The 27148-nt window shown below is 37.0% G+C and overlaps 1 protein-coding gene across 2 annotated transcripts in view; it reads left to right on the top strand.

Annotated features, from left to right (window-relative positions):
* The window catches only part of PCGF3 (polycomb group ring finger 3), a 71210-nt gene that overhangs the window by 37859 nt on the left and 6203 nt on the right, over window positions 1–27148 (top strand). For both annotated transcript variants that reach the window (XM_060763723.2, XM_060763724.2), the window contains exons 2-9: window positions 7837–7879; window positions 14542–14659; window positions 17088–17184; window positions 18610–18665; window positions 19725–19835; window positions 22450–22538; window positions 24122–24259; window positions 26816–26896. In XM_060763723.2, coding sequence (XP_060619706.1) covers window positions 14551–14659; window positions 17088–17184; window positions 18610–18665; window positions 19725–19835; window positions 22450–22538; window positions 24122–24259; window positions 26816–26896 — 681 coding nt within the window. In that variant the 5' untranslated portion in view covers window positions 7837–7879; window positions 14542–14550. The remainder of the gene's footprint in view (window positions 1–7836; window positions 7880–14541; window positions 14660–17087; window positions 17185–18609; window positions 18666–19724; window positions 19836–22449; window positions 22539–24121; window positions 24260–26815; window positions 26897–27148) is intronic.

Genomic DNA, 27148 nt, shown 5'->3' with positions numbered 1-27148 from the left:
GGGCGAATTGACACCAAATGTGGACACAATACACCTATCAGGCCAATGAGTGACAATCACTCATAAAAACACAGAAAAACTCAACGGAAGGGACGTAAAAAGCCAAAAAAGCAAAAAAATAAATTACAACGCAAAACAACATATATATACACAAACACACAATATACACATATACACAAACATATACACACACATATACACATACAAAACACATATACACAGAGTGGGCCACAGAAATGCATGGGAGGGGATGGCTAGTGCATAGATAAAACACAGTAATATAAAAAATACACCAAACACAGGGTACAAAACTCAACATGTAGTCACAGTAGAATGTACATTTAAAACGAATGATTGAAAGATGACTAGGTAAGCCTACCAGAAGATATGTACTTATGCGGCTGGCTTTGTGGCTACTTATGTTTTCAGAATGATTTCTGCAATGAAAAGTTGAAACTTGCTGTTTAAAGTCTCCCAGATAAAGTTTTTTTTTCATATGCCTATCAACTTGTTGGTTATTTATATTGAATATTTGAAATAACTTCATATCAAGCTGCCTTTATACCGTTTGGTTCACATGTCTAAATATGATCTCCTCTAATTCTCATCTGCAGTTGGTTTTTCACAATCTTGTGTCTTAAAAAACATTTCAGAGGACATGCCCGGAACTGTGAAAGCATGTGCTCTTTTTCTATCAACACATGGTCCCTTCATAAGAGGAACACTGAATTTATATGCACAGTGAGTTTGTGACCAACTACAGCAACTAATAGCATTTGAGAGTTAGATTGATAGTATGGTCATGTGCATGTTAGCAAATCATTTGGAGTAAGTCCACCAAGTGAAGTAGTGCCAACTCCCAGGTCTGTTTTCAGCGGTGTTCAGATTATTGGCTCCCAAATGGTCCCCAATGGCCTTAGATGAAATGGAGAAGGGCAGTTTTTCTCTATTTTGGCTTTTTCTGGGCTATTTCCAACCCAAGGGGGAGACTCTTGCATTCCAACATGAAGGGCCTTGAAGTCAGGTAACTTCTTTCTGGTCAAAGGTCTCCCATGGGCTTAGTGTGAGGCAGAAACATGGTAAAATTATCTACACCTAGGGTGCATCTTGAAGCAAAAAAGCTTTTTAGAGAGGACCTGGGAACATACAACAACAACAACAACAACAACAACAACTTTATTTTTGTATCCCGACACCATCTCTCTGAAGGGACTCAGGGAGGCTTACATGGGGACAAGCCCGGTGAAACACAGATTAAAATATAACACAGTAAAAATTTACAAACATCATATATCATGAAAACATTTCTGTCAATGAACAACTAATAGCCTAACATAATGGTCGTATACTGAGCTAAGGAGCGAGGCAGGGGCTTGTGAAATACAGTTGCAAGGGCAGGGCTGGTGGGAAAGTGCAGAAGCCAGATGATAAGCTTGGACTAGAAGGGCCAAATTAATTAGAGCAATACAACTATAGGGCAGGGACAATGGTGTAAAGTGCAAGAACCAGATATTGGGAATTGGATATTGAGTTGTGGCTGGAGGGGCCAAAATTGTCTAGAGAACTGATTAATCAAAAGCACAATGGAACATCCACATCTTTAGTTTTTTACGGGTGGATGGTGGCTTTTTTTTTTTAGCCGTGGTGGCTAAAAAAAAAACATTGACCACTAATATTTCTGGCATGGGGGATTGCAGCCTCAGAGACCAAAATAAGCAACTATTCCTTCCCATATCAACTATTAACCAAGAAACTGATTTTTAAAAGACTATAGTTCCTGAAATTCCCAGCAAGCGTGGGCCCTGGTCTTGTTGTCTGGGGGATTGTGGTGATTGTAGTTCATAAAAGTGTATTTTCCAGCCTCTACTACTGATTTGTTAAGTGACACACTAGAAATTCCAGCCTACATCAAGAATGAGCCATAGGTAGCTATCATAAGATGGGACATAATGTGAAGGTATTGGTGAGAAGCAGTAAATGGGCAAAAACTTCTTAATATGAGTATAACAGTTCTCTAGGTGTAAATATGATCAAATTGGAGTGGCATTCTGAAATGGATTTGCTTGTTTACACCTTGCTGTTGAGATACCATATATTGTACTTCTAGTTACTCTAAGGGGCCCCGGATAGTGCAGCGAGTTAAACCACTGAGCTGCTGAACTTGCTGACCAAAAGGTCGACGGTTCAAATCCGGTGAGCGGTGTGAGCTCCCACTGTTAGCCCCAGCTTCTACCAACCTAGCAGTTGGAAAACATGCAAATATGAGTAGATCAGTAGGTACCACTCTGGTGGAAAGGTAACAGTGCTTCATGTAGTCATGCTGGCCACATGACCTTGGAGACGTCTATGGACAACGCTGGCTCTTTGGCTTAGAAATGGAGATGAGCACCTCCCCCCAAAGTTGGACTCGGCTTGACTTAATGTCAAGGAGAAACATTTCCTAGTTACTCTAAAAAAAGTTGATTCAAAATATGATTAATAAGTGAAGTTATATGTCATATTCTGGACTGGATTGGATTGAAAGTTATATGTTCCAGGGTGAAATAAGTAAGTGTGTTGCCTGTGGTTTACAGCTGGTCGCAGTAAAGCAAGTCTTTTTCAAGCAGTTATGATGGTTTTTAAGACTCCATGGGGTTTGGGCTTTGCATATTATACCAACTACTTGTGTGTACATATTTATTATTTATTTATTTATTTGCAGCATTTATATTCCGCCCTTCTCACCCTGCAGGGGACTCAGGGCAGATTACAGTGTACACCTATATGGCAAAAATTCAATGCCAATTTTGACATACAACATATACAGACATACACAGAGGCTATTTAACTTTTTCTGGCTGCCAGGGGAGCTGTCGCTTTCATTGTCCATCTACGACACTGATGAAGTACTTCCGCATTCCCCGCATGCTTTTTTGCTGGAGTGCTTTGCTGGAGTCTTTTTAATGGCCTCATAAATTAGTTAATTTAGCCTCCCCACACTTTAAGGTGGTACCTAATTTTCCTACTTGACAGATGCAACTGTCTTTTGGGTTGCAAAGGTCGACAACAGGCTACACAATTGGTTAGAAACCCACTCCAACCTGGGCTGGCTTCGAACTCATGACTTTTTGGTCAGAGTGATCTTAATGCACCTGACACTCAGCCAGATGCATTACAATCCCGGTACAGGACCATTGTTAAAATGTTTTGTTATTGGTGCTATTCTGCTTTGTTTCATAGGTATGTGTGCATTCCGTCTCCTGTTACTAGAAGTCTAAATAAAGGTTTACAAATAGTTTAAGGTCATTTCCTGTAGACACTTTGTTCCTCTTTTTAAAATCCATTTAACATTTTCTCTTCTATGGCTACTTTTGTTGTTGTGTGATGGCTCTGTGAGCTTCATGTTTGTCTAATTACCCTTTTGGGATTTTTTTGGAGTGTAAGTAGGACACTTTGAGTGATGAAAATTATATTTCAAAAATAGACCTGGTAATTTTAGAAAGCCGAATTGACTTAGATTTTCAAAATAGTTTTCATGTTGCAGTGCAAGGACTGTCATTGCTTTCAGCATTGTGCTGCCTTTCTTCTCTACCTTTACTCTATTGATGGTGATGCATCTTGGTGGTGGAGGCCACTTATTGTTACTGTATATCTTTGAGTTGTTTCCTACCTATAATAGTCCCAGGGCGAGCTTATCAAGATTGGTTCAGAGGAGGTTTGCCATTACCTTCCTGCGAGGATGAGAGAGTATGACTTGCTCAAGGTCACCTGTCAGGTTTCATGGCCAAGGGTTTGAATCCTTGTTTCTAGAGTTGTAGCCCAGTGCACAAACCTCTGGAGGTCCCTTATCAGGAATGTAGAATAGGTTTGAGTGGAAAAGAAGGATCTAAAAAGCATAAGAGGCAGACTATCCCGTTTGATTTATATAAATGATGTGGAAGCCTATTTCTGAAACTCGGACATTTCTATCACAACAACTAAATAAGTTATTTGGATTCTGCATTTGAATTTAGAATTGGGGTTCCCACTGATACATCTTTCTCTGTTTTGTAAAATCATAAGTCAGTTATGTTTCAGATAATGTAACCTCTTCTATAATTCTTCAATACTGTTTGCCTATCTTGAGTTTAGCCTACTCCCAGTCTGTCAAGAAACATAGTAATTCAATTTTTAATCAAATCAAAATGTTGTCTCACCTGCTGTTTCTTCCCATTATAGCTTTGAAGCATAGGAAGTATCAAAGATCTTTAGATTCATAACTGTTGTGATCATATCAATTCAGATCAACCGTGAACTTGTTTCTTCTCTCCCTTTGAAAAGTGACAGATGTAAGCTGAGGTCAGCAGTCAAATTAAGTTCAGTGGCTTGCATAGTGTGGCATGGGGAAGGCTGTGGCGGAGGCAAGAATGGACTGGAGTATTGTGTTTCTCCTCTCTCATTGCATGTCGACTTTGCAGCTTTAGCAGCGAATGAAGTTGGACTTCTCTGCACAACTTCATTAGCTAGACAGCTCTGATTCATTCCCTTGGCACCATCTGTTCACTAAATGAAGCTGGGGAGAAGGTGAAAGAAATGACACATGATTATGTAATAATGAGTGTTTGAATGAACGATGCTTAATTTGTCACTTGTAGTTGTCTCTTCAGTCTTAAAACATTTTAAATTTTTTATATTTAACAAGTGTATAACATGAATTACAATAGAAATGAAACCCTCTAAGATGAGTATCAGATAGCTAGTTATCTTTTAGAGTAGCTACTAATTGATTGACAGTGATTTTAGAAATAAAGTTACTAGAATTTAGTCTAGTAGCATAAAATGTTTATTTAAAAGAGTGCTCAAACATAAGTGTAACAACTTCATCTGTGTAAATGTATTTGTGTTACACAAACTAATGAGCATTGGAAGAACCTTGACTACTTTTTAGCCTTTTCACATGGGGAAAGTTCTTCAGGCCTTGTCGTTTTGATTGCCACTTTCTGTTGTTATTTCAAGTGTTTGACATACGTACAACATAATTTGGTTTTTCTTGTCTCTTTTGGTGAGTGTAAATGTGTGATACATAATGTTTGAGCCATTCATGTGGTATATATTTATGTGTATGTTTCAAGGACAAAAGGAAGTGTGATGCAATTTTTAAAAAAGGTTTTCTACCCTACTGGATGAGAAGCCAGATGGCAAGTACAAAGAAGCCCATTCTCCCTGATCTGCTCAGCACCATGTATTATTTTGCATGACCTTGTTGCAGGCATTATAGAAAGCTAGACAGACACTATCTCTGATACATTGACTAAAATGCATTGGCACTGTCCCTCTGATGTGGTGGCACAGTGGATTGAATCAGATGTGACAAAATGTATGGCATGGTACATGTCATTATACTGTCTAGTGGTGAAAAACAGTACTTTATAGCAGTCCAACAAAACTGTAGCTGTGGTAAACCAGAATTCTGTAAATAGTTGAATGTCTTTCACAACACAGTTGGAGCTGAAACACAAAACATGTTTTCATGGACATATTCTCTTTCGTTAGAGATGGGAGAATTATTTGGTTGTTTCAGTAATATGCTATTAATATAAATATATAAAGACAGAATGCAAACAGTCATTTGGAGTCTCCTTGAGAGAGAGAAAGTGGGATGCAAATACTATAAATAACAACAACAAGAAGAAGAACAGTCATTATTAATTTCCCCCTGTTTCTTTTTCTTTTCCTCATCCATGTGTTTTACAAAATCACCTTATTCCTGATAGGAACCCATATTGCTAAATGTACAAAAAACCTATTTCCTGTTTTACATTTGGGTTTTTTTACTGCGCTAAATGTGTCCAGTTACACACCAAAACATTACCCAATGTTTAAGTCAGTGAATATAGGGGCAATTCAGCAGTGCTTTTCTGTTTGGAGAAGAAATGTGTAAAGGCATTGGTATGGTATCATGGTTTGAGATTCTGGAGATCAGGGTTCGATTTCCCATTCAGCCATGGAAATCCACGCAATGACCTCAGGCGAGTCATACTAAGCCCGAGAAAACCCAGTGATTTGCCTTAGGATTGAATTTAGGCGGTAAACAACTAGAAAACAAACAACAGTAACAAAATTGATTCCACTTCTGACCCAAAAAGATAAACTGAAACTTCTTATTTATTTATTGATTTACAGTATTTATTAGGCTGGGCGGTTTCGTTTCGTTAATTCGTAATTCGTTAAAAATTCGTTATTTTTTTTTAATAACGAAGCGATAACGAACCATTCTGGAGCAACTTAAAAACGAAATGAATTTTTAAATTCGTCTCGTAAATGCTTCGGATTCGTTATGTATTCGTTTCGTTATCGGTTTGAGGTCGTTTCGTTATTATTTCCGCATGTCTGGGGCAAGTTTTATAGTTGTTTTTTGTTTAATTAGTGAAAAAAATTATAATATCACACCAACAGTCAACAACAGAGAGAGAGGGAAGCTTCAGAAGTTCCCCCTGTCCCATTTGGAGGTTTTTTAGCGTATTGCGCGGTCGCGTCCGCCATTAACGAATCGATTCGTTATTGTTTAGTATTTGTTTCATTAATGTTTCGTAATTTTTTTAACATTTACGAAATTTCGTGAATATTGAACTTTTTAAAAGAAAAATTTCGGAATTCTTTTAAATATCGAAACGCAAACCCCCCCAAAAAAGAATCGATTTTAGAAACAAATTTTTCCATTGTTACCCAGGCCTAGTATTTATATTCCACCCTTCTCATCCCACAGGGGACTCAGGGCGGATTACAATATACATATACATGGCAGACATTCAATGCCATAGACACACGACATATATAGATTATTTAGACACAGAGGCTATTTAACATTCTAGCTTCATGAGGATATTCTGGCCATCAGGGGAACTGTTGCTTCACCATCCATTTTTGATGCTGATAGAGTACTTCCTCATTCTTTTGCTTGCTTGCTGGAGATTTTATGGTGTCGTAAATTAGTTAATTTAGCCTCCCTGCATAAGCAGTACCTAAATTTCCTACTTGATAGATGCAACTGTCTTTCGGGCTGCAACGGTCAACAGTAAGCTACACAAATGGCCAGGAGCTCACTCCGACCCGGGCTGGCTTCGAACTTATGGCCTTTTGGTCAGTAGTGATCTTTATGCAGCTGACTCCCAGCCGGCTGCACCACAGTCCTGGTCAACTCAGAGTGTTGTTGATGGGAAGATTTCAGCTTGGTCACGTTGCAGAATATTCTATTTTTTTTCTAATTTAAAAGGATAATAAAATATTCTGAAGGTTTTCCATTTTGTATTTCATTAGAACCTATTCTGAATATAAATATTGTATTATTAGTATACTTTACTGTAGGAGTTAGTGCATAGCTAAAGGAAACCTGGAGTAGTTTCTTTCGTGGTAATCTCTTTTTTGTCATCAGTGCAAAAATTGTTTGTTCATGTTCTATATAATAAATGGATACACTTTCTAAATGTTTATAATAGTGGAAGAGGTTTGGACCTTGGTTGTTGCAAAATAATAGTAATAGGTATGAAAGAGCTGAGAACTATATATATCATGGTTTCAGGAGGTCCCATGTTTGTGTACACAATTCATAGAATAGCTGTAGAGGGAACTGGCAAATCATAGCCAGTCTTGCCCTAGAAACAATTGGGGAAAATGATTCCTAAATTTGTGTTCAGTTACTGTATTGGTTCAGTATATCTAACATTTCTTTCCTAACTCTAGCAAAATACACATCATTCCAATGGCAGCCTCACCCCACATGTGTATTTAGACATTTACTTAAAAGACTGAATTCACTAAGATTTGTTGTGGCAGTTGTAGTATTAACTCTCAGATTGTTTGTTTTTTCTGTCGTTTAAGGTTTCTGGATGGCAGACTCTGAAAAGAAATGCAGTTTTAAGAGGTATGTATTTCACAACAAAACCATCTTGTCTATTGACCGTGAAAGGTATCAGAAGTATTTGGAAGAGAACACTTCCCTAATGGAATTGTACAACTTGCTTTAGACATATCAAAGAGAGAAAATGGAGACTGAAAATAAAAAATGGTTTTGAAAAACTGTTGCTTCTAGAGATGTGGTGGAAATTTTAAATGAATGTTAATCCTCGCTCGAGAAATGCTTGGTTATATATGAAAATTGCTGTTGTAACCCACTTGCATATAACGAGTTGTAACATTAGATTTGTACTAGATTCAGTATAATCTTGATTTATGGTGGCTTAGTTAAGGCAAGACAGTTGTGTAGACATGCAAGAATAAGATCACTATTTTAAATATTGTGGGTTTTACGTGTAGAAATTCTTCTGTTTTATCTGGGATAATTTGATGTTTTTCTATACATAAAATGGTAATGGAGATTCCAAAATCTATTGAAATGACATCACACATTTCAACTTTACTCATCCTTGTGTTTGGAACTAGGGAAATTATTTTTTTATATAAGGAATTTGTGGGTTTTTTGTTCTTCATGCTTAAACTTTTTAAATGTGATAGAAAAGTTTTTACTATTATGTCACATTTACAGAGTTTAGTATTCATGAGTGTTAGAGATGATGAGCAAGAAATACCTGATTGATTTACATAATGACACTCTTCTACTGTTCTGCTGCACTAAAATGTAACCAGAAGGTTCACTCAATATGCTGTTAAGAGGAGGTGTGATTTTTCAATGAACAGGAATTAGGTTAAATCCACCCTGCCTTCTTGTGGGCTTCTGTGTGCACCCCTCAATTTTCTCTTTTGTAATTGGATGCTATTCCATTGTAAATGTAGAATGCTACTTTTGAGGAGAGTACTGGAATAGCTAACAGGCATCTCATAGAGGTGAGATGTACTCACACGCACACACTTTGTGCTGGTTGCTCAGCTTATAAGAGTTTTAAAACTATATCATATTCTTTCTTGGAGACACAGCTTGAGAATCAAGAGCACATGTGGCTTCTGCCCATATTTGAATTTCAGGACATCACAATTTTTCTTTTTTAAAAAACCCAATAGCAATTAGTTATGTGAAGAATACCTTGGCAACCACACTCACAACATTTACTGCATGCAACACAAATTTATAAAGTATCTGCTGCCATCTGGCTTGTTGAATACTGTACTATGTACACAGTGTGCTTAGTAGTATACAAAATCTTTGATCAGGATTGTTAAAAATAGAGGAAACGTGGGTTTCTTCCAAAAATGTACCTTTTTAACAGTGGGAGATTTTTAGATTTTATAACAATTCATACCGATTAATAGACTATAGAAGTATTTTTTTATTTATACTAAATGTTTCTTGTTTTATTCTGGATGGAGCAGAGTTTTAGAAGAAAATTGCAAATTTGGAATGTAGTATGGCCTGGGGGTGGGGGGTGGGTGGGTGGGTGGGGGATTGAAAGTGTGGGTTGTCCCAGTAGAGAGGACTATGAGTGAACCAAAGTAGAAAAATCCCATTCCTAACAACTTTTTAAGAATATATCTATCTGGTTCTGTGTTTGGGAACACACTGGCTGGGGCTAAATGATAGCTATTTCAAGAAACATAAGATGCTTTGGTGTCTGTGGGCAAGTGCTGTGATCAAGCTCCCCGCCCCCTTAACAGTTTAATGTAGGTCTGGGGATTCTGTTTCTACTGATATGGATCAAATCTCTGTTTCTTCATTAATATCAAATCTCTGTTTCTCCATTTTTCCCATCCATAATACTTTCTCTTCAAGGAAGAACATAGAATACCTTTATAATGAACTGATTTAAAAAGATGGTTTTCATGCAGAGGAGATACTCCCCCATCCCAGTTCCTTAGCCTTCATCCCATTCCCTAGTCTACTATAGCTGGGAATAAGCCTGGGAATGCACAGATATAGTGGAAGGAAGGAGAGGGAGGGAGAGATTCTGTGTCGGACTCCCCATGCGTGGAATTACAGAGACATAGACTGCCAGCCTTGTTATTTCAAACTGCTGGTGGTACCGCTTTTCCCTGAAGCACCTGATTTATCTGTTTTTGCAAATTAGCTAGGATTATGTTGTATATTTTGAGGATTACATACAATTGTTCAGCTTTACCTCTGGGAACTAGTTTTCTCAGATCTGCGGTACAATGTTTATGTATTTTTAGAAAGTGTCCTCCATTGAAGAAAAGAAGTGAATTTTGCAGACAAGTTAAGAAAATGGGAAAGAATTCTGGGGAGGTTATCTACTTAGCTGTATATTTTCCCTTCTTTCCCTTAACAATCTCACTAGTACAGAAGGAGAATGCTGGGAATAGTGGTTGCTGAGTTTAGTAATAGGTGAAAATGTGTGTGTGTGTGTGCTGCTTTGTCAAGTCAGTCAGATGTTGATTAGCTGTTAATTCTGTGAAAAGTTGAGGATCTATTTTACGAAAACTGCTTTGTATTGATAGATGTGTGGCTTTTCTATTGAACATTGAAACATTGATATGGTGTACTTTCAATAATTTCCAGTGTACTTTGTAGAAAGCCGCTGTAAAAGGAATGGGGATTGTAAAAAATTCAGTTTTTTTCTTCTTTTCTTTAATGCAAGAAACTGTTCTTCTGTTTGAAAAATGCTAGTTCCTTTTACTGAATTGCATATATGTGCAACAAAAGAGGAGGAATGTGATTTGTGAACAATCATCTTAATATAGTCGAGGAGACGCAAATACACTAATTATCTTACTGCAGCCAAATTATGATTTATATTCCAAAATGAGAATTAATTGCAATGATTTCTGAGCTAAAGGGTCTCTGTAGTTACGGAAAAGTGCCTTAATTTGTTGACACCTGCTGTGTAAGAGACTATTATAACAGATGGTTAAAAAAGAGCATTTCCTACAGTTTGGATTATTTAATACATTTTTTTGCTGGTGCAAATTTTCTGAGTGAAAAAAATGTGAGCCACTGTTCTATCCTCCTCCTATAATATAGGAACAAACTTTTATTTGTATACCCCTCTATCTCCCCAAGGGGCCTCAGGATGGTTCCTGCATAGGTAAAACATTGCAATTACTGACACAAAAACATACAAAATAATCATAAAACATAGACATGTAGGTTTTGATATTTTTTTTAATTAAAAAAATACGTGTCATACCTAATCTGTTTTTCTGAAATGTTGAAGATTGAATACTTTATTTCTACCTGTCATTTAACCTTTTAGTAAACTGCTTCTTCTAGCCGGCATGGAATTTTTTTTCCCCACAGACAGCCGCGCTCCCAGCTCTCAGCATTATTTTCCACAATATTTTTGATTTGCTCAGGGACTGCTCAGAAAGTTAGAATTCAACAAAAATCATCTCCACAGTGGAAGGAAAGAATGGTTCCTCTTGCAGGAAGCAATTCTGTTTGTTTGGATCTAGCCCAATATTTTTCTGTTTGGTTGCTTACATGTCTTGAGAAACTCTTCTATTTTATTTATCAGATCCTTCCCCACTTCAAAACTTGGGTTCTCAGGATATCTCAGATTTAGAAACTTTTCCTCAGTGAAAGTATGCATACTAAATTTTTGGCGATACAAGCCTAAATCTATTATTCTGATCTTCCTGAAAAACATCTGAGTAAATCAGTCATTAAGTTGATATTTGTGGCACTATATTTTTTAATTCTGTAAGAAAATAAAGTCTTGATTTTGGTGAAGTATCATGTTCTGGATTGAGATTTGTATAAATTCTTGTTGGACGTCACTACTACCCAAAGTAAACTGATTTTTAAAATATTGCTATATTTAATCCTGTTTTGATGCTTGTATATTTGTAGATTTTAAATTGTAAGCCTCTTTGAGTCTCCTTGTGGAGAGAAAAAGCAGGGTATAAATAAGCATGATGATGATGATGATGATGATGATGATAATATAATAATAATTTCCCTTTCATTCATTACTGAAAGTTAGAGAGCTCACTTCTGCCATACACATTAGAGCATACTAACCCAGAGAACCAAATACTACGTGCCCCCTCTATGGCTCTATTAAGAGAATTCAGAATATTTCTCTGAGGGAGCACTGGTGTCTTTGTGGACAACCTGCAGCAGAAACTCAAGAACATGATAGTTAACATAAACTCTACGAGAATTAGTGACAGAAGCCAAAGAGGACTGGGGTAGATGAGGGGTATCTGCAATGTAGGTGGTGGTTTGTTGATGTATGTGTATGTGTGCATGTTTGTATATGTGTATTGTAGCTGTATTAAGCTGCATTATAATATTAAAATAAAATTATTTAATAAAAAAGAACATGATACTAATTTAGTATACCTTCCCCTTGACATAATTTTATAGAAACATATTCGTGGGACAAAATGGATTGAGTAGGTGAGGACTTAGCATCTTGCAACATCTTGCTGAGATGTCAGACTCAAGATTTTTTTTTATTTAGTTAGTTCTGTAGTTGTCTGTAATTGTTTCATCTTTTGAAAGAGAATGAGCTAATGACAACCAGTATGATTCAGAAGAGCAAAGGATAATGAAGATTGGTTAATAGCATGGGATTGTGATCACAAATAGATGGAGCTATTTTTTATACTAATACAGCTTATTTGGGAAAAAACAGATTGCATTAGTTAGTCTATAGTGCATAATGTTAGGTTATTTTTAAATTACATTTTGAGCAGTATGTCTCTTTTTATTGCATTGCTAAATGCCTTCTGAATGTTCTTTGACCAAACAATTGTATGTGGATATACAGGAATGGACTAGATTGCATGGGATCATGGCATCTGCTCTCTCTCTCTCTCTCTCTCAAAATCTCATCCCCACCCCTACTCCCCATCTTTAGGGAAGAGGATTTTGGCTGAAAGTGATCACATGTAGGTTATTTTCTAAACTAGTGGAACATACCAGATTTTAGAATGTGTTTAGTATTTAGTATTGTCTCCTGTGCTATGCTAATAATATAAATATAATATATTTTATATCCATATAATATTTATAATATTATAGTGTAATGCAATATAATACTACTAATAATATATTATAATTATATATTTTATATTACATGTAATATTACTAATAACATTACAATACAATGGTATAGTACAATATAGTAATATATAATACTGATATTGTACTATGCTAATAATATTATATATTGTATGTATATATATCTTGTAAGCCGCTCTGAGTCCCCTTCAGGGTGAGAAGGGCGACATAAATGTCGCAAATAAATAAATAAATAGTATTTACATGGTACATAAGTGAAGGTCAATTTCTATTCATTTATTGCATGATTAATACAATACTCTTACACTAAAACAAAATGTTTTATATGCTAGAAATTATACTGGGATTATGTTTGCTTACTGTGTTGTGGGAGTAATATGTAGGCATTTCAAAACTTATTTGAATTGACCTTTGAAAAAACTGGATTTTTGGCCTCATTCTTACAAAAGGCAAAATTTGTGGTGAACCTGTTTCTAAAGTGTACTGTTTCAGCATAAGTCCAAAGTTTATATTTTCTTCTCTTAACAATTACAAAGTCCTGTTCCTCTGGCTTATTGGTTAATTACTGCAGCCCCCCCCCCCCCACCAACCATCCCATCCATTCAGTGGCAGTTGCAGAGGGTCAAGATCATAGCTGTGTTTGGCCATATCCTCATACTTAGATACACAATGATTGTATCATCTTGACTCTGGCATATCTTAGCAAATGATGTCTTCAGTCTGCTTCTGATTCTTGGTGTGTAGCAAGGTGCTTTCCTAATCCAGCTACCCTCTTTCTGTCACTGAATGGCTGGGTGATGGTCTCTGTGTGTGTACATTGGCATGGGGTGGAGGGCTACAACTGTAAAATGGTGATCTGGGGTGGATAAGAAAAAATCTTCATGTAGGCTCTTGGCCTACATGAAGGTTTGGTTTTTTGTTTTGAATTTGGAACCTTTTTAGAAGCTTTTCTGGAAAACAGCATATCAATCTTTCATCTTATTTAAATAGATCAAAATAGTCCACAATCCCAATTTTCCCCTTAGATGGAACAAGGAATTCTACTGGTATATTGTTCTGGAAAGAGAAATAAGGGGCATTCCTTGTAGTTTTAACTATGTGTATTTAAAGTTTTGCTTCTTAATTACATTTCTAAATATTTCTAAAATATTTCTAAGCACGCCAATAGAACATACATTCATACATTCTTAGTGTCAGAAAACCCCCGGAAAGCACTTGAAACTTAACTCAGGTGCATTTATATAGTCATCTGAAAAGTCAGATTTCGAAAATGATACATTTTGTGTCAAAAATGATAGCAGCGCAAACATTTTCTGGAAGCGGTTACAGTTTACATCACCGCTTCCACCTACTGTCTGAAGTGATACAGTTCATTCACTTAATCTGCTATTTTTGAGAACTAATCTTTGTTTAAATCTGGTTGCATAGAACGCTGCAAATGTTGTTGCAAAGTAATTGTGCTGGATTAGGTCCAAAACACTAAATATGGAGTTTATTTTGTAGTTAGATTTCAGGTTGCGTAGTTACATGCCTTCATTATTCTGGATTCTCCTGTTAATGAATATCTTGTTAGCAAGAACACTTGTCTTTTACTATTTCACAGGTTTATTGTGGGAGTCAAATATCTAAATTAACCAATTTTCTTACAGACACCAAAGATGCTGACAAGGAAGATTAAGCTTTGGGACATCAATGCCCATATAACCTGCCGTCTTTGCAATGGTTATCTTATTGACGCTACCACTGTAACGGAATGCTTACATACCTGTGAGTATGAAAACAACTGTGTCCAATAACTGAGTAATTTGAAGTGCATTGGATTTGGACCTTATTTATTTTTGTTAAGATTGATTTGTGTAAATGAATCTTAGTACATAACAATGTTAGTTTCAATTTAAGTCTGGCATTCGAATATAAATGTGGTCTGCCTTGCGTCGTGTATTTCCCCTCTGTTCTCTTGTTCTGGCTTTGTCATGTTTGGCTGAGCGAAATAGTGGGCACCATTTCTCCTCTGGTTCCCACCTAGGGATAGATCATAAATGTGGAAAAATTCATACTACAGGCAGTTCGCCAGTTATTAACATCCGACTCAACGTACGACTACTAGTTATGAATAGACTTCTCTCCATCCCTCCCTCCCACAAATCCTTAGTGCTGAGCCAAAGCGTGACTGTATCTTTCGTCACCTCTTTCCTTTCCTTGGTATCTGTATGCTCTCCCCCTGCCCCCAATTTCTTTTCCTTCTCTCTGATACCACTTTAATTACTGTGGCTCAGTGCTATACAACCTGGGATTTGTAGTTTGGTGAGACAGCAGTGTTCTTTGGCAGAAAATGCTAAAAACCGTATAAATCTACAGCCTCCCGGATTCCTTAGCATTGAGCTAGGGCAGTTAAAGCGACATCAAGCTGCATTCGTTGTGCACTAAGGAAGTTTAGGCAGGATAAACAGGAGAGGCTCCTTGAGGGAAGGGCTACCCATTTCTCTGGTTTTTCTTTCCATTGGTGGAAGCCCCCTCCACACAGCTGTATAAAATCCACATTGAACTGGATTATATGGCAGTGTGGACTCAGATAACCTAATTCAAAACAGATATTGTGGATTATCTGCCTTGATATTCTGGGTTATATGGCTGTGTGAAAGGGCCCTAAGTAAGCAGCAACTGTAATTCACATTTTTGGTCAAATTACAAAGGTTGCACTTTTTGCCATTGCTCATTACACCCTGGGGATTATGGCATTCTCCTCACGCGCCAGCCAGCAGCGCCTGTTCTGACTTAGATACAAATGTACCTGTTTTGACTTGCATATAAATTTAACCTAACAAAGAACCTACAGAATCTGGGAACTGCCTATATATGTAAAATCTATCAGTTGGTTGATCCCATGTTACTTTCTGTGAGAAGAACCCCAGGAAGGATCTATCTAAGCCAGGAGCTAGCTCTCTTATGGATACAAGTCTTCTCTTTGCCACCAAGATGCGAAGACTTCGTATGTAGTAGTAAAGAAATATGTTTAAATCAGTGATGGGATGTGGAATATGATATCCACCAAATATTCTTGAATCTCAGTTTCCATTACCTTTGGATGAGCTTGCTAGTACTGATGTGAATTGCAGTCCACTTTCCCTATTCTCTCTATGGCTTATGCACATTCCCTTACTGCCTATCCCTGTTCACTATGAGACAATGGTTGATCTGCTCTAAACTGGCAAATAATAAATACTTTCATGAATACCTTCACTCTGATATTTTGGTTCATGATGCAATAGGAAAGTTAGGCAATATGTGGGGTTGTTTTGGTTTTTTGCCAACTGGTTCTCATTTTCTTTGCACCCCCATCCTCAAGCTTCTTTGTAGGCTTGAGGTGTTTTATCAAAGCTGTCATGAAATAGCATCCCAAGATGTGCTTTTGACTGGGGTGCACCTTATATTCTAAAATGTGTATAATTTTGTGAGGTATATATTACCCCATTGAATTGTGGTAGCCAGACTTCAGTACTATGAACTTTTTAAAGGGGTTGCAGTATTTCCAATTATGGAAGGAGGCAGTGTTTGAGTTAGGGTCAAAATTGTTAGCAATTATAAAAACATTTATTAAATGTTTATCAAAGCATGAATGAAGTGTTAACATAATGAAATTGAATAGCCTTTAGCTTGTTGTTTATTATCAGAATCTAACAGTTTAAAAAACCATCTTGGTTGTGACTACATATAGCCCTAAACCAATTATAGCGAACTGTTGAATATTATCTCAGATTGACTATAAATTTAGAATGGTATTGCTCTTTCATAATCAGACAGCAAATTTAAGTTGGTTTTTTGCATTGAAGAGATTGCCACCAAGTGAATGACTCTTCTTAATTTTAAGTAGAGTTCCAGTCAAACTCACATCAGCTTTTTTAAAACAACTTTTCATTTTCTAAGGATTTATATTAACATTTCTCAGATCTTACCAATGTGGTGGCATAATCTGAAGAGGAATTCATATCTCAGATGAAAAGGGATGAGAGTGCTAGAAATTAAGCTAGAGTATCGGTTAAGTATTGCTGTGCTCATTAAAATTTGAAATGGAATACATTGAAACATAGGATTTAATTTAGCAATTGATGAAGCAATTTTGCAAGTAATTGAATGGTGAGTAAAAACATTTCCTTTTTGTTGGAATCATATTAACTATAAATATTTCTGTAAACAGTCTGCAGGAGTTGCTTGGTAAAATATTTGGAGGAAAATAATACCTGTCCCACGTGCAGGATAGTTATACACCAGAGCCATCCACTACAATATATTGGGTAAGTATACTGTTAAAGGTAATATGCATAGAGGTCTGCTAGGAATTACTTGCTAAACAGCGGATGATTCATAAGTGCATGCATAGAAGTTATTTCTCATCACGATTGTTCAGCCCAATAAAATTGATTTAAACACTACCCATTTGTCCTGTTAAAGCTACATTTTTATAAGTTTTTGTCTTCATTTATTATTATTATTGTTGTTGTTGTTGTTGTTGTTATTGTTGTTATTGTTGTTACTGATTAATTTAGGAAATGTCTATCCTGCCTTTCTCCAATTACTCAAGGTGGTTCACGGCATAAAAACAAATAAATTCCAACAGTTAAAATATATGTACAACAATAAAGTCATGGCAAAACAACAGCCAGAGATCAATAAAATAAATAAATAAAATATGTGATCTCCTCCTCCATAGATTCCCCACTATACACAGATTTTGAAATTCCCAGATATTTTACTGTGTTTCAATAAAAGCCTTCTTGAATAGAAAGGTCTTGACCCCCCTACGAAAGCTTAGTACGAATGGTACCACTCTTAATTCTTCTGGGAGGGAGTTCCAGGGGGCTGGTGCTGCACATGAGAAGGCACCTTCTCTGGTAATGCGTAAACACATACCAGTAGGGGCTCGTGCGGCAATGTGTGTCTCCCCATTACATCTCAGTGCACACCCTGGTATGTATTGGGGGACACAGTGTTCCAGGTAGTTCGGACCGAAGCCGTATATGGTAACCAGCACAATGAATTGAGCCTGGAAATGGACAGGCAGCCAGTGATGCTGCTTCAAGATACGCGTAGTATGCCTATCTCGTTAGAAGCCTGGCCGCAGCTCTTTGTACGAACTGTAATTTCTGGATACTTTTAAAGGCCAGACCTATGTAGAACATATGGGAATAGTCCAATCTGGATGTAACCATAGCATGTACCACTCTGGCCAAGTCTGATGTCTCCAGGAACTGGCGCAGTTGGTGCACAAGATTTAGCTGTGCAAAGGCCGACCTAGTCACCACTGCTATCTAGACTTCCAGGTTTAAAGTGGAGTCTAGGATGACCTTCAAACTGTGGACCTGAGATTTCAGGGGGCGTTTAATCCCATTCAGCTCAGGTTGAAATGCCGTTCCCTGGTCCATTTTCTGAGACACTAGTAGCACCTCAGTCTTGTCTGGATTGAGTTTCAGCTTGTTCACCCTCATCCAGTCCATCACCGCCCCCAGATAGCAGTACAGGTGCAGAACTGCTTCCTTGACATCAGGTGAAAAGGAATAGTAGAGTTGGGTATCATCTGCATACAGATGATACTGAAACCCAAAACTCCTGATAATTTCTCCCAGTGGCTTCAGGTAGATGTTATTCAGTACTGATAATAAAGTTTCAGCACAGGAATTCTTTGTGGCAGCTCTTTAACCTGTCTTTTTAACATTTTCCAGTCATGACAGAACAATGCAAGATATTGTTTACAAACTTGTTCCAGATCTTCAAGCTGGTAGGTTAATATTATGCTCTATTAATAAATGCTCATTCCTCATTTCAACACTTCAATGTGTAGTTGTGGAGACATAGTTCTACTTTTTATATTATTATAAGTAACAATGAATAGTACAACATAGTGTCAGGTTTTGGTTGCTTTGGAATATGCTTATAATATACACTGATGGTGATGTTCCAACCCTCTGCCAAACCCCTTTCCCTGTGCTACAGATCACTTTTTGAAGAGATGAGTTTATTGAGGGAATAATGTTTATCTCTTCCTCCTAAGGAGATGTGATCTTGTTGCTCTGAATACGGACCAACATAATGTGTATTTGGTTCATAAAAACATTCATAATGCCTGATGGCTCACATGGTGCTGAATATAACACAGTATTACAGTTATGGGAAGTTCTGATGTTTATACAATTCTTAAAACTTTTAAAATTCCAGGGAGAAATGTAGGACATTCTTAATATTTATCCTGTAAACGTTAAACTACATAAATCTTCAGAAAATGTCCAGATGTTATCCTTATTATACAAGTGGTTCATAGTAATCAATTGAATACATATTAGAAACAAATCTTTTGATGCAAATATTTTTATAATTTATCAGTATACTTCCTGAATCTAGAGAATTGCTACTAAATATAAGTTCTGCAATTTTTTCCATTGTGATGCATTTTTGATAAAAAGAGAACCTTCTACAAAACCTAATATTTAGGCTTATTTGCTCTAAAGATATATTACACAATTGCATTCCAAACATTATGTCGAGGATAAAATATTTACAAAAATGTTAAGTCCCCCCCCCCCCCCCCCAGTTCTTAGACTTGCTATGTGCAGCTTATCAGATATGCAAAACAGAATGAAAGTATTTTAAAACAAGATCCAAAGAGCTTTTAGAAGTTCATAAAGGTGGAGAACAAAGTCTCATAATGAGATGACTACAGAAAAGCAGCTGGACATTAGGGGGTGCTCTTGATACATTTTCTGAAAGAATTAAGAGATTTGTTTCTTTGAGTTGATACATCTGATCTTAGCTAAAGACACTATTTTGAAATATTAAACAGCGGAAATGAAAAAGCAGAGGGATTTTTACCACAAACTGGGCATGGAAGTGCCGGGTGACATCAAAGGGGAGATGTGCTCAGCCAAGCAACATTTAGAAGCCCATCGGAATGGTAAGTAGATACTGCTTGTGTTTTCTGTATCACTGAATTATTATGTTCCTGAAAGATAACATATTTTGTTTCTTGTCAATTGGAATGTTTTGGTGGTGTTTTTTGATCACTCTGTATCAAGAGTGGGCGTTGTGTTTCCAATCAGTACCCAGCAAGCTTAGCTACTGGTGAAGAAAACTTGGAACTGCAATTAAGCAGTATTTGGAGGGTCACAAAATCCCCAACCTTGTCCTATGTTTTGTTTATTAAACAAAATATACACCTCTGTTTGTGGTGAAAATTCTTCTTCACTATGAATACATGATTATCTGCTTGATACTATATTTAAAAACCTCCTGAGCTGTGTACTTGTAACAAAATTTATCTTTATCACAATCTTCATAATTTCCCTCTCCATTACTAGTTCTTGGCCTTCTGCTTCTGTAGTATAGGAATTGGCCCCACCATTTTCATAGGCATATATTGTTAGGTGTAGACATTCAGTCTTCGCAGAAGCCAGGTTTGACAAAGGTTTCTGGATCAATAAGTGGTTTTGAGTTTTTGGAGCCTCAGTGAGTCTGTCTCAGAATGATAGCTCTTGCCAATGAAATGATGAAATGACTCTCATGTAATAGACCTCGTTGTCAATAACCCAGTGCTGAGAACTGCAGCAGCAAAGCAAATTCCAGCAATGTTTGTCTCCTTGCAATTCCAGAAGGAATGCTGTAATACTTAAGTGACATATTGTGGGAAGAGCCTGCTTCAGCGGAGGCAATCTCTCTTTGACTACAGAGTGAAGATCCTATAACTAGTTAAAGAAGACAAGTGGTATCCTAATGTCACTGCTATTGCTTGTGTGAGAGGTTTTTTTTTGTGCCGGTGGTATTCGTTATTCAGTATAACTATGTAGAGCTCTGACATCAATTTAGATGTCAGAGCCCCCGGTGGTGCAATGAGCCCCCTTGTGTTGGCAGGACTGCTGACGAAAGGTTGGCTATTGGAATGCTCCAGCTTCTCATGCGGGGACATGAGAGAAGCCTCCCACAGGATGGTAAAATATCTGGGTGTCCCCTGGGTGTACTTCTTGCAGACGGCCAATTGTCTCACACCAGAAGTGACTTGCAGTTTACACACATGAAAAAAGTTTAGAAAAGGCAGGTTCCTTTCGCAGTTTACTTCATGTGTTACTCTGCAGGCCATTTTGTGAAATCAAATCTTTGCCGTATATTATGTGCGTAGGAACTTCCTACCCATCAAACCAAGTTGATTGTGTCCCACTGGCTAGGAATGTGATCTTGCATTATTGAGAACCATACCAATAACTGGTTGTGTCACTTCAACAAAACTTTTCCATATGAGGAAGCTCTAAAATAAATGCCAGGCCTAATCCTAAAATTGACTGTGTGTGAGGGATTGATTGAATTGAGTTCTGCCATAGCAGTCTGTCAAAGCCCAATACCAATGTTGCAAGAAGCTTGACAAGGAGATAAATCAGCATAACTTTGTCTCATAATCAGCTTTGTCATACTCTAAGTTGCAAGATTTTTTTAATTGATTTTTCTTATAAAATAATAACCAGAATATTGGAGTTGGATTTCAGTATATTGAATCTTTAAATATTAATTATATAGAGTCCAAACTGATAATTGATTTTTAATGAACTGGACAAGGGGTGACAAACTTATAGTATAGGTTTTGTCTCTGATGTGTACCTCCACAAGTCATGAGAATGACAGGGTGCTCAGTAGTCCTCTGTACCCTGTTGTGAAAAGCTGAAAAACCTCGAATTCTTGCTGGAGTCTTCCTAGCTGCTCACGCCAGATGCCTGTGTCTTCCCTTGCTTGCAGGAAAAGTAAGATGCTTTGGTACATGAGAGAGAATCTTTAATACAGCCTTTGTTTTAGCAGATAAGGGACCTTTTGTCCATTCTTCATATGACTCAGGTGTGCACTGTGCATCTGTAGAGGTGGGAAGTGCATGAGATTTATGGGAAAAGAAACCTTGATTTATCTTGGGGTGTCTACTTATCTTGTTCTTAGAGAAATGTTAATTGTCCATATGTTTCAGTTCAAATCAGGAAATTAGTTATGTGTTGCATAGCTTTCAGCTTGAAAACTGCTGTATAGCTTTCAGCCATATTTTGAAATATGGTGGGTGTTGTGAAAAGGAATAGCCATGAAAGCATGTTGGAAAGAGAAATGTGAGCTTTGGTAGTTTGCTAGTAAACAGATTATATCAGTCTTACTGCACCTGGCACCCTTTAGATGCATCTGCCTACAACTGCCATGGATTTAGTGGGTTATACTTAAACACATCAGATTAACTGTTGTACATTAAAAACAGTGAAAACCCAGTTGATTTGTTGGTGGTTTATGCAAAATTATTTAACTCCATAAATTAGTAATCCTCCCAAAGTTTGGATTCTATGACACTAAGTTTCTTGCAAAATACCTCCGGCATAATGCATCTCACCAGTTTAGCTTGCATTATCCTCAATATTATGCTTTTGATTTGAAATCTATGTAGCTGACTCCTTTAAAGAGCTGTGGGTTTTGATTGCATTTTATTTCATACGTGAATTTGTATCTTTAGAGACTTCCACTTCATCACAGATGCTCTGTGCTTTTTTCATAAGGGGAAACAAAAGCAGACGAGAATACAAACAAGGAAACGTCAGAAGAGAAACAGGAAGAAGATAATGATTATCACAGAAGTGATGAACAGGTAATAAAAATGACATTTGAATTCTTAACAACAACAACAGCAACAACAGCATGAGTGGCAGGATGAGTTCAGAGATAATATTGTTTTTTTCCCCCCAAAGTGTACGTTTTTGGAAGTGGCACCATGGGGTTATTTGTTTTTAAGACATACATTCATGTCATGTGTTTTGAAAAACTCATGATGCTTATTGAATGTGACACCTTGGAGGTGGCAGTCCTTCTAGTGTGGGTACCTATGGAAAATTTTTGTGGTCAATAATTTTAGGCATTTTTCATTCCATCCCTTAAGGTGGGAACAGTCAGTCACATGCGACCTTATGCTTTAATTCAAAGCAAATGATCATGTGGGCCTTAATAGGACAAAAGTTCTGCACTCCCTTCCTAAATAGAAGCATTGTATATGTGTGTGCTCTTTGTTTGCCTTGGAGTAGTAGGTTTTCTTTCTTAGGCCTTTTTCTATGTGTATAATTTGTTCTTGCCAGCTCGTTTGAAATCTGGCTTCAGCAGCCACGAAAATGTAGCCGCCAGAGGGAATTTGCTACTCCACCTCTAATTTACACTTTTCAAAAATGATTTATTTATTTATTTATTTAAAGTATTTATCTCCAAATAGTTTTTTTTTTACACTTTTTATTAATAAGATGAAATACTTTCTATTTTTGTTTGAGTGTCCAGTTGGTAATATTAGGGTTTGAAGTAGCTACTATGTGAAGTGATCTCTATGATATTTGGAATTGGGCATAACTAATACCATGACATGTATAACTTTCAGTTGTTATTCATCTTTTTACATTCATGGATCACAGAAGGTGCTAAAAAGGCAGTATAAGAGATTCTTTAGATCCAGATTGTCAGGAACTATTGGGGGAAATGGCCCTAGAATTGATAGGTAGCTTCCAGCATGGACAACTCTTTAGTTGGGGTGTTGTGTAGTTTCCGGGTTGTATGGTCATATTCTAGCAGCATTTTCTCTTGACATTTCACCTACATCTGTGGATTCTCTGAAGATGCCAGCCACAGATGTAGATGAAATGTCAGGAGGAATTGCTGCTAGAAACCACACAATACCCAGGTGATTCTGGTTGTGAAAGCCTTCGACAATACAATTCTTTAGTTTCTTTGAAAGAACCTGAAACTTCAGTTGAGGGATCAGCTGAACTTACTATAGACCACAATCATTGTAGGAAACTATATAGTTTTGAAGGGATTGTGGGGAGTTCAAATTACATACTATAGTTATGCAGTAAACATCAGTTTGTGTCTTAGCCATGTGGAAGTGTTTACCATAGGAACACAGGATGATTCATTATACTGCCATTAGTCTATTCATTCATCTAGTGTGTGTATGCTTCCTTGCACTAGTCTCAAGGTAGAGAGACCTCTCTCACCCCCTCCCCCCTTTTGTTACTAAAGGTGTCAGAGATTGAGTCTTTAGTTTTGTGTTCAAAGATAGTGTTCTGCTTTTTACATAAAACAAACCCTTGTTTAGTGCACACTGCTCTTCATTCTGATTTTGCTGTTGCAAATGGAGGACTCAAAGGGGGTGCATTTTAACAAATATTGGCTATTTACTTTCTTCTAAAGGTAAGCATCTGCTTGGAATGCAACAGCAGCAAATTACGTGGACTAAAGAGAAAATGGATTCGCTGCTCTGCACAAGCTACAGTCTTGCATCTAAAGAAGTTCATTGCCAAAAAACTTAATCTTTCTTCATTTAATGAGGTAATTCATGAGACTAAACTCACTCAAAAACATTTTCTAAAGAAAAATGTTCACTGAGGCTTTTAACGATTTTGTTGGTTTTCTTTTTCTTCTGAAATTTCAATAGTTTACTACCCACCTAATAGGAAATGATTGTGCATTAAACATCCCCTTAAAGGTGTCAGTTGTTGTTTTTAATAAAATATTGTTAGCCTGCTATATATTGTCACTCAGTGAAACAATCTATAAGAATAAAAATGTACCTTTCTGTGCTTCCTTCATCTTCAGTTTCCAGTTGAAGCATTTCTGGTTGTGCCTCACGTGGTTGTGAGGGGACCTCGAGTAGGTGGTAGTAATTCCCCCCAACTACTGAAATCTTCTAAACAAGCATGGTACCTTCAGGCTTTTCTCTGTATCTGAAGAAACCTGCTTTGAAAAAAAACTACAGCACACCAACTGCTTGATGTCAAGTGTTTTATTTTGTATTAGAGTCCAGAGGATTTGTGATCACCAACACACACAAACAGAGTTTCAAAGCATATGGTTCAAAAATAATCTCTGTCATAATGTGTGTCCACTGAAAAATTCTTTGCCATTAATTGAAATAATTCCTGGACATAATCACACAATCTGTTTGTATTTTATGGATTGGTGTTCTGTTTTGTGCCCCCTATTTTTCATCCGACTAATTTGATAACCTATGTATTTTTTAAAAAGGTCTTATCTGGTTTCAGTAAGCCATCTGGCATTCTACTAGTAACACTCATTTTTAAGGATGAGTTTTATGGATTGGAATGAAATGAGATATGAACTTTAAATTAGATCTCAAAGGTTACTAATTTGCATGATGATGATGATGATGATAATACTTGTTATTATATTGCAGTACTACCGTATATACTCGATTATAAGCTGACCCAAATATAAGCCGAGGCACCCAATTTTACCACAAAAAAATGGGAAACTTATTGACTCGAGTATAAGCCTAGGGTGGGAAGTGCAGCAAATGTGCTGAGAGGGAAGAAGAGGAAGGCATGCAGCTTCTCCTCTCGGCAGAGCAACTCAGCTGGGTTGGTGTGCCGAGAAGAGAGGGCACTCCTTGGTCAGATGTACCTTTAATAGTGGAAGTAAGATACCTTTCCGTTAGAACTGAGGTGAATAATAATAATAATTTATTTATACCCTACCACCATCTCCCCAAGGGGACTCGGGGCAGCTTATATGAGGCCACACCCATCAATACAATATACAAAATATAACACAAAAACACAACAAAAATAAAAAATAACCTAAAATACAAAACCAATGTATACAAGTGACACAACAATAAAAAGTCAAAACATTACGACATTAAGAATGATCATCATGGGCAGGGCCAAATTCAAGGATTAAATTTTCAAAACACTGGGAGATAGGGCAATGTAAAACAACTGCATGAGAGGGTAAGGGCCACTTTCCCCAGCCCTCCAAGGCCACTCCCACCCCTCCATAAGCCCAGATATTTCTGTTTCCCCCTATAAAGTCCCTCATAAAATGGTGTGGAGAAGTGACTCCTGTCACTATTTTGAGAAGGGGACTACAGGATGATTTAACTCTTGCACATTGTAGTGCAGCACCTTCGGGTTGTGACCTGCCAGTATAATCCAGGTCAGGTAGAATTAACTACTGCAGCAAAAATAGTAGATAAAGGTACAAATAGCTTTCAGTTAGACAAGATGTCTGAAATGCAGAGTATTTTGGGACCATACATTGCATTGTTGAGGATAATAGTAATCAAAAATCTAGACAACTATTTTCAAACTAGTTCAAAGCTAAGCATCAGAGAACTAATTATGAATTTTGTCACAAATGATTATTGTACTGTGTTTGTTCGGTGAGTGTCTTTTTGTTCTTGCTGTGTTGGATACCTAGAAGGGAGCCGTGTAGTGTTTATCCTATATGCAGTTAAATCTTTATTGGTTCCTTTTTTCATACTCAACCCTATCTGTAAACCCACTAATACTCAAGTGTTTTAATAAGTCATTCCCTCATTCCTTTTTTCCAAGATCATTTCAGCAGGCATGCTATGAGCATATAACTCAGTTTAATAAAATAAAAAAAAACAGGTGCAGGTATTATTTTCCATAAAGATGAAGACATGCACCTATTGTAGACAGATCGCAAGCAAACAATTATTTTTTCTGCACATCAGCAGAAAAGAGTGAAACTAAAGTTCTACAAATCCCGAAGCAAGTCTGAACAACCCCATTTAAGTCTGGAAGTCTTACTCCATACAACTGCTACTTCTGTGGTAGGATATAAGTATTGTGTATCTGCCAGCTTTGTTATATTAAGTCCTCCTGTTATTTGGAGGTTTCACTCTTGATGAGTTTACTGTACTTTAAAAGATTTCTGATTTGTATCCATAGGAACCTTGTAGGATTCTTTGAGGAGACACGTGTACTTTGCCTGCAAGGGAATTTGGTGATATCAACAATTTTGTCTTTAGGCTGCCATTTTTTCTTAATCATGTCATAATGTGGAAGTGTTAAACTGAACTGTTTGATCAAAGAACTAAATACTTTTTGTTTTTGTTAGCTGGATATATTATGCAATGAAGAAATTCTGGGCAAGGACCACACTCTCAAATTTGTAGTTGTTACAAGATGGAGATTTAAGGTAAGTAAAATAATAATAATAATAATAATAATAATAATAATAATAATAATATATTATCACCTCTCCCTGCGGCTCGAGGTGGGTTACATCATTGTTAAAATATTATTAAAATGCATACAACAAGATACACAGACTTAAAATATGTTAAAATCCACTGATGAAGTGCAGATTAACACTCTGAACTTAGAATCGACCGGGCAGGCCTGCTGGAAGAGATGGGTCTTCGGCTGTGTCTTAAATTTCAACAGTTGA

Source organism: Anolis sagrei, chromosome 2 (genome assembly GCF_037176765.1).
Source record: "Anolis sagrei isolate rAnoSag1 chromosome 2, rAnoSag1.mat, whole genome shotgun sequence".
Taxonomy (NCBI): domain Eukaryota; kingdom Metazoa; phylum Chordata; class Lepidosauria; order Squamata; family Dactyloidae; genus Anolis; species Anolis sagrei.
The sequence above is the reverse complement of the archived record's forward strand: the minus strand, read 5'-3'. Positions and strand labels throughout refer to the sequence as shown.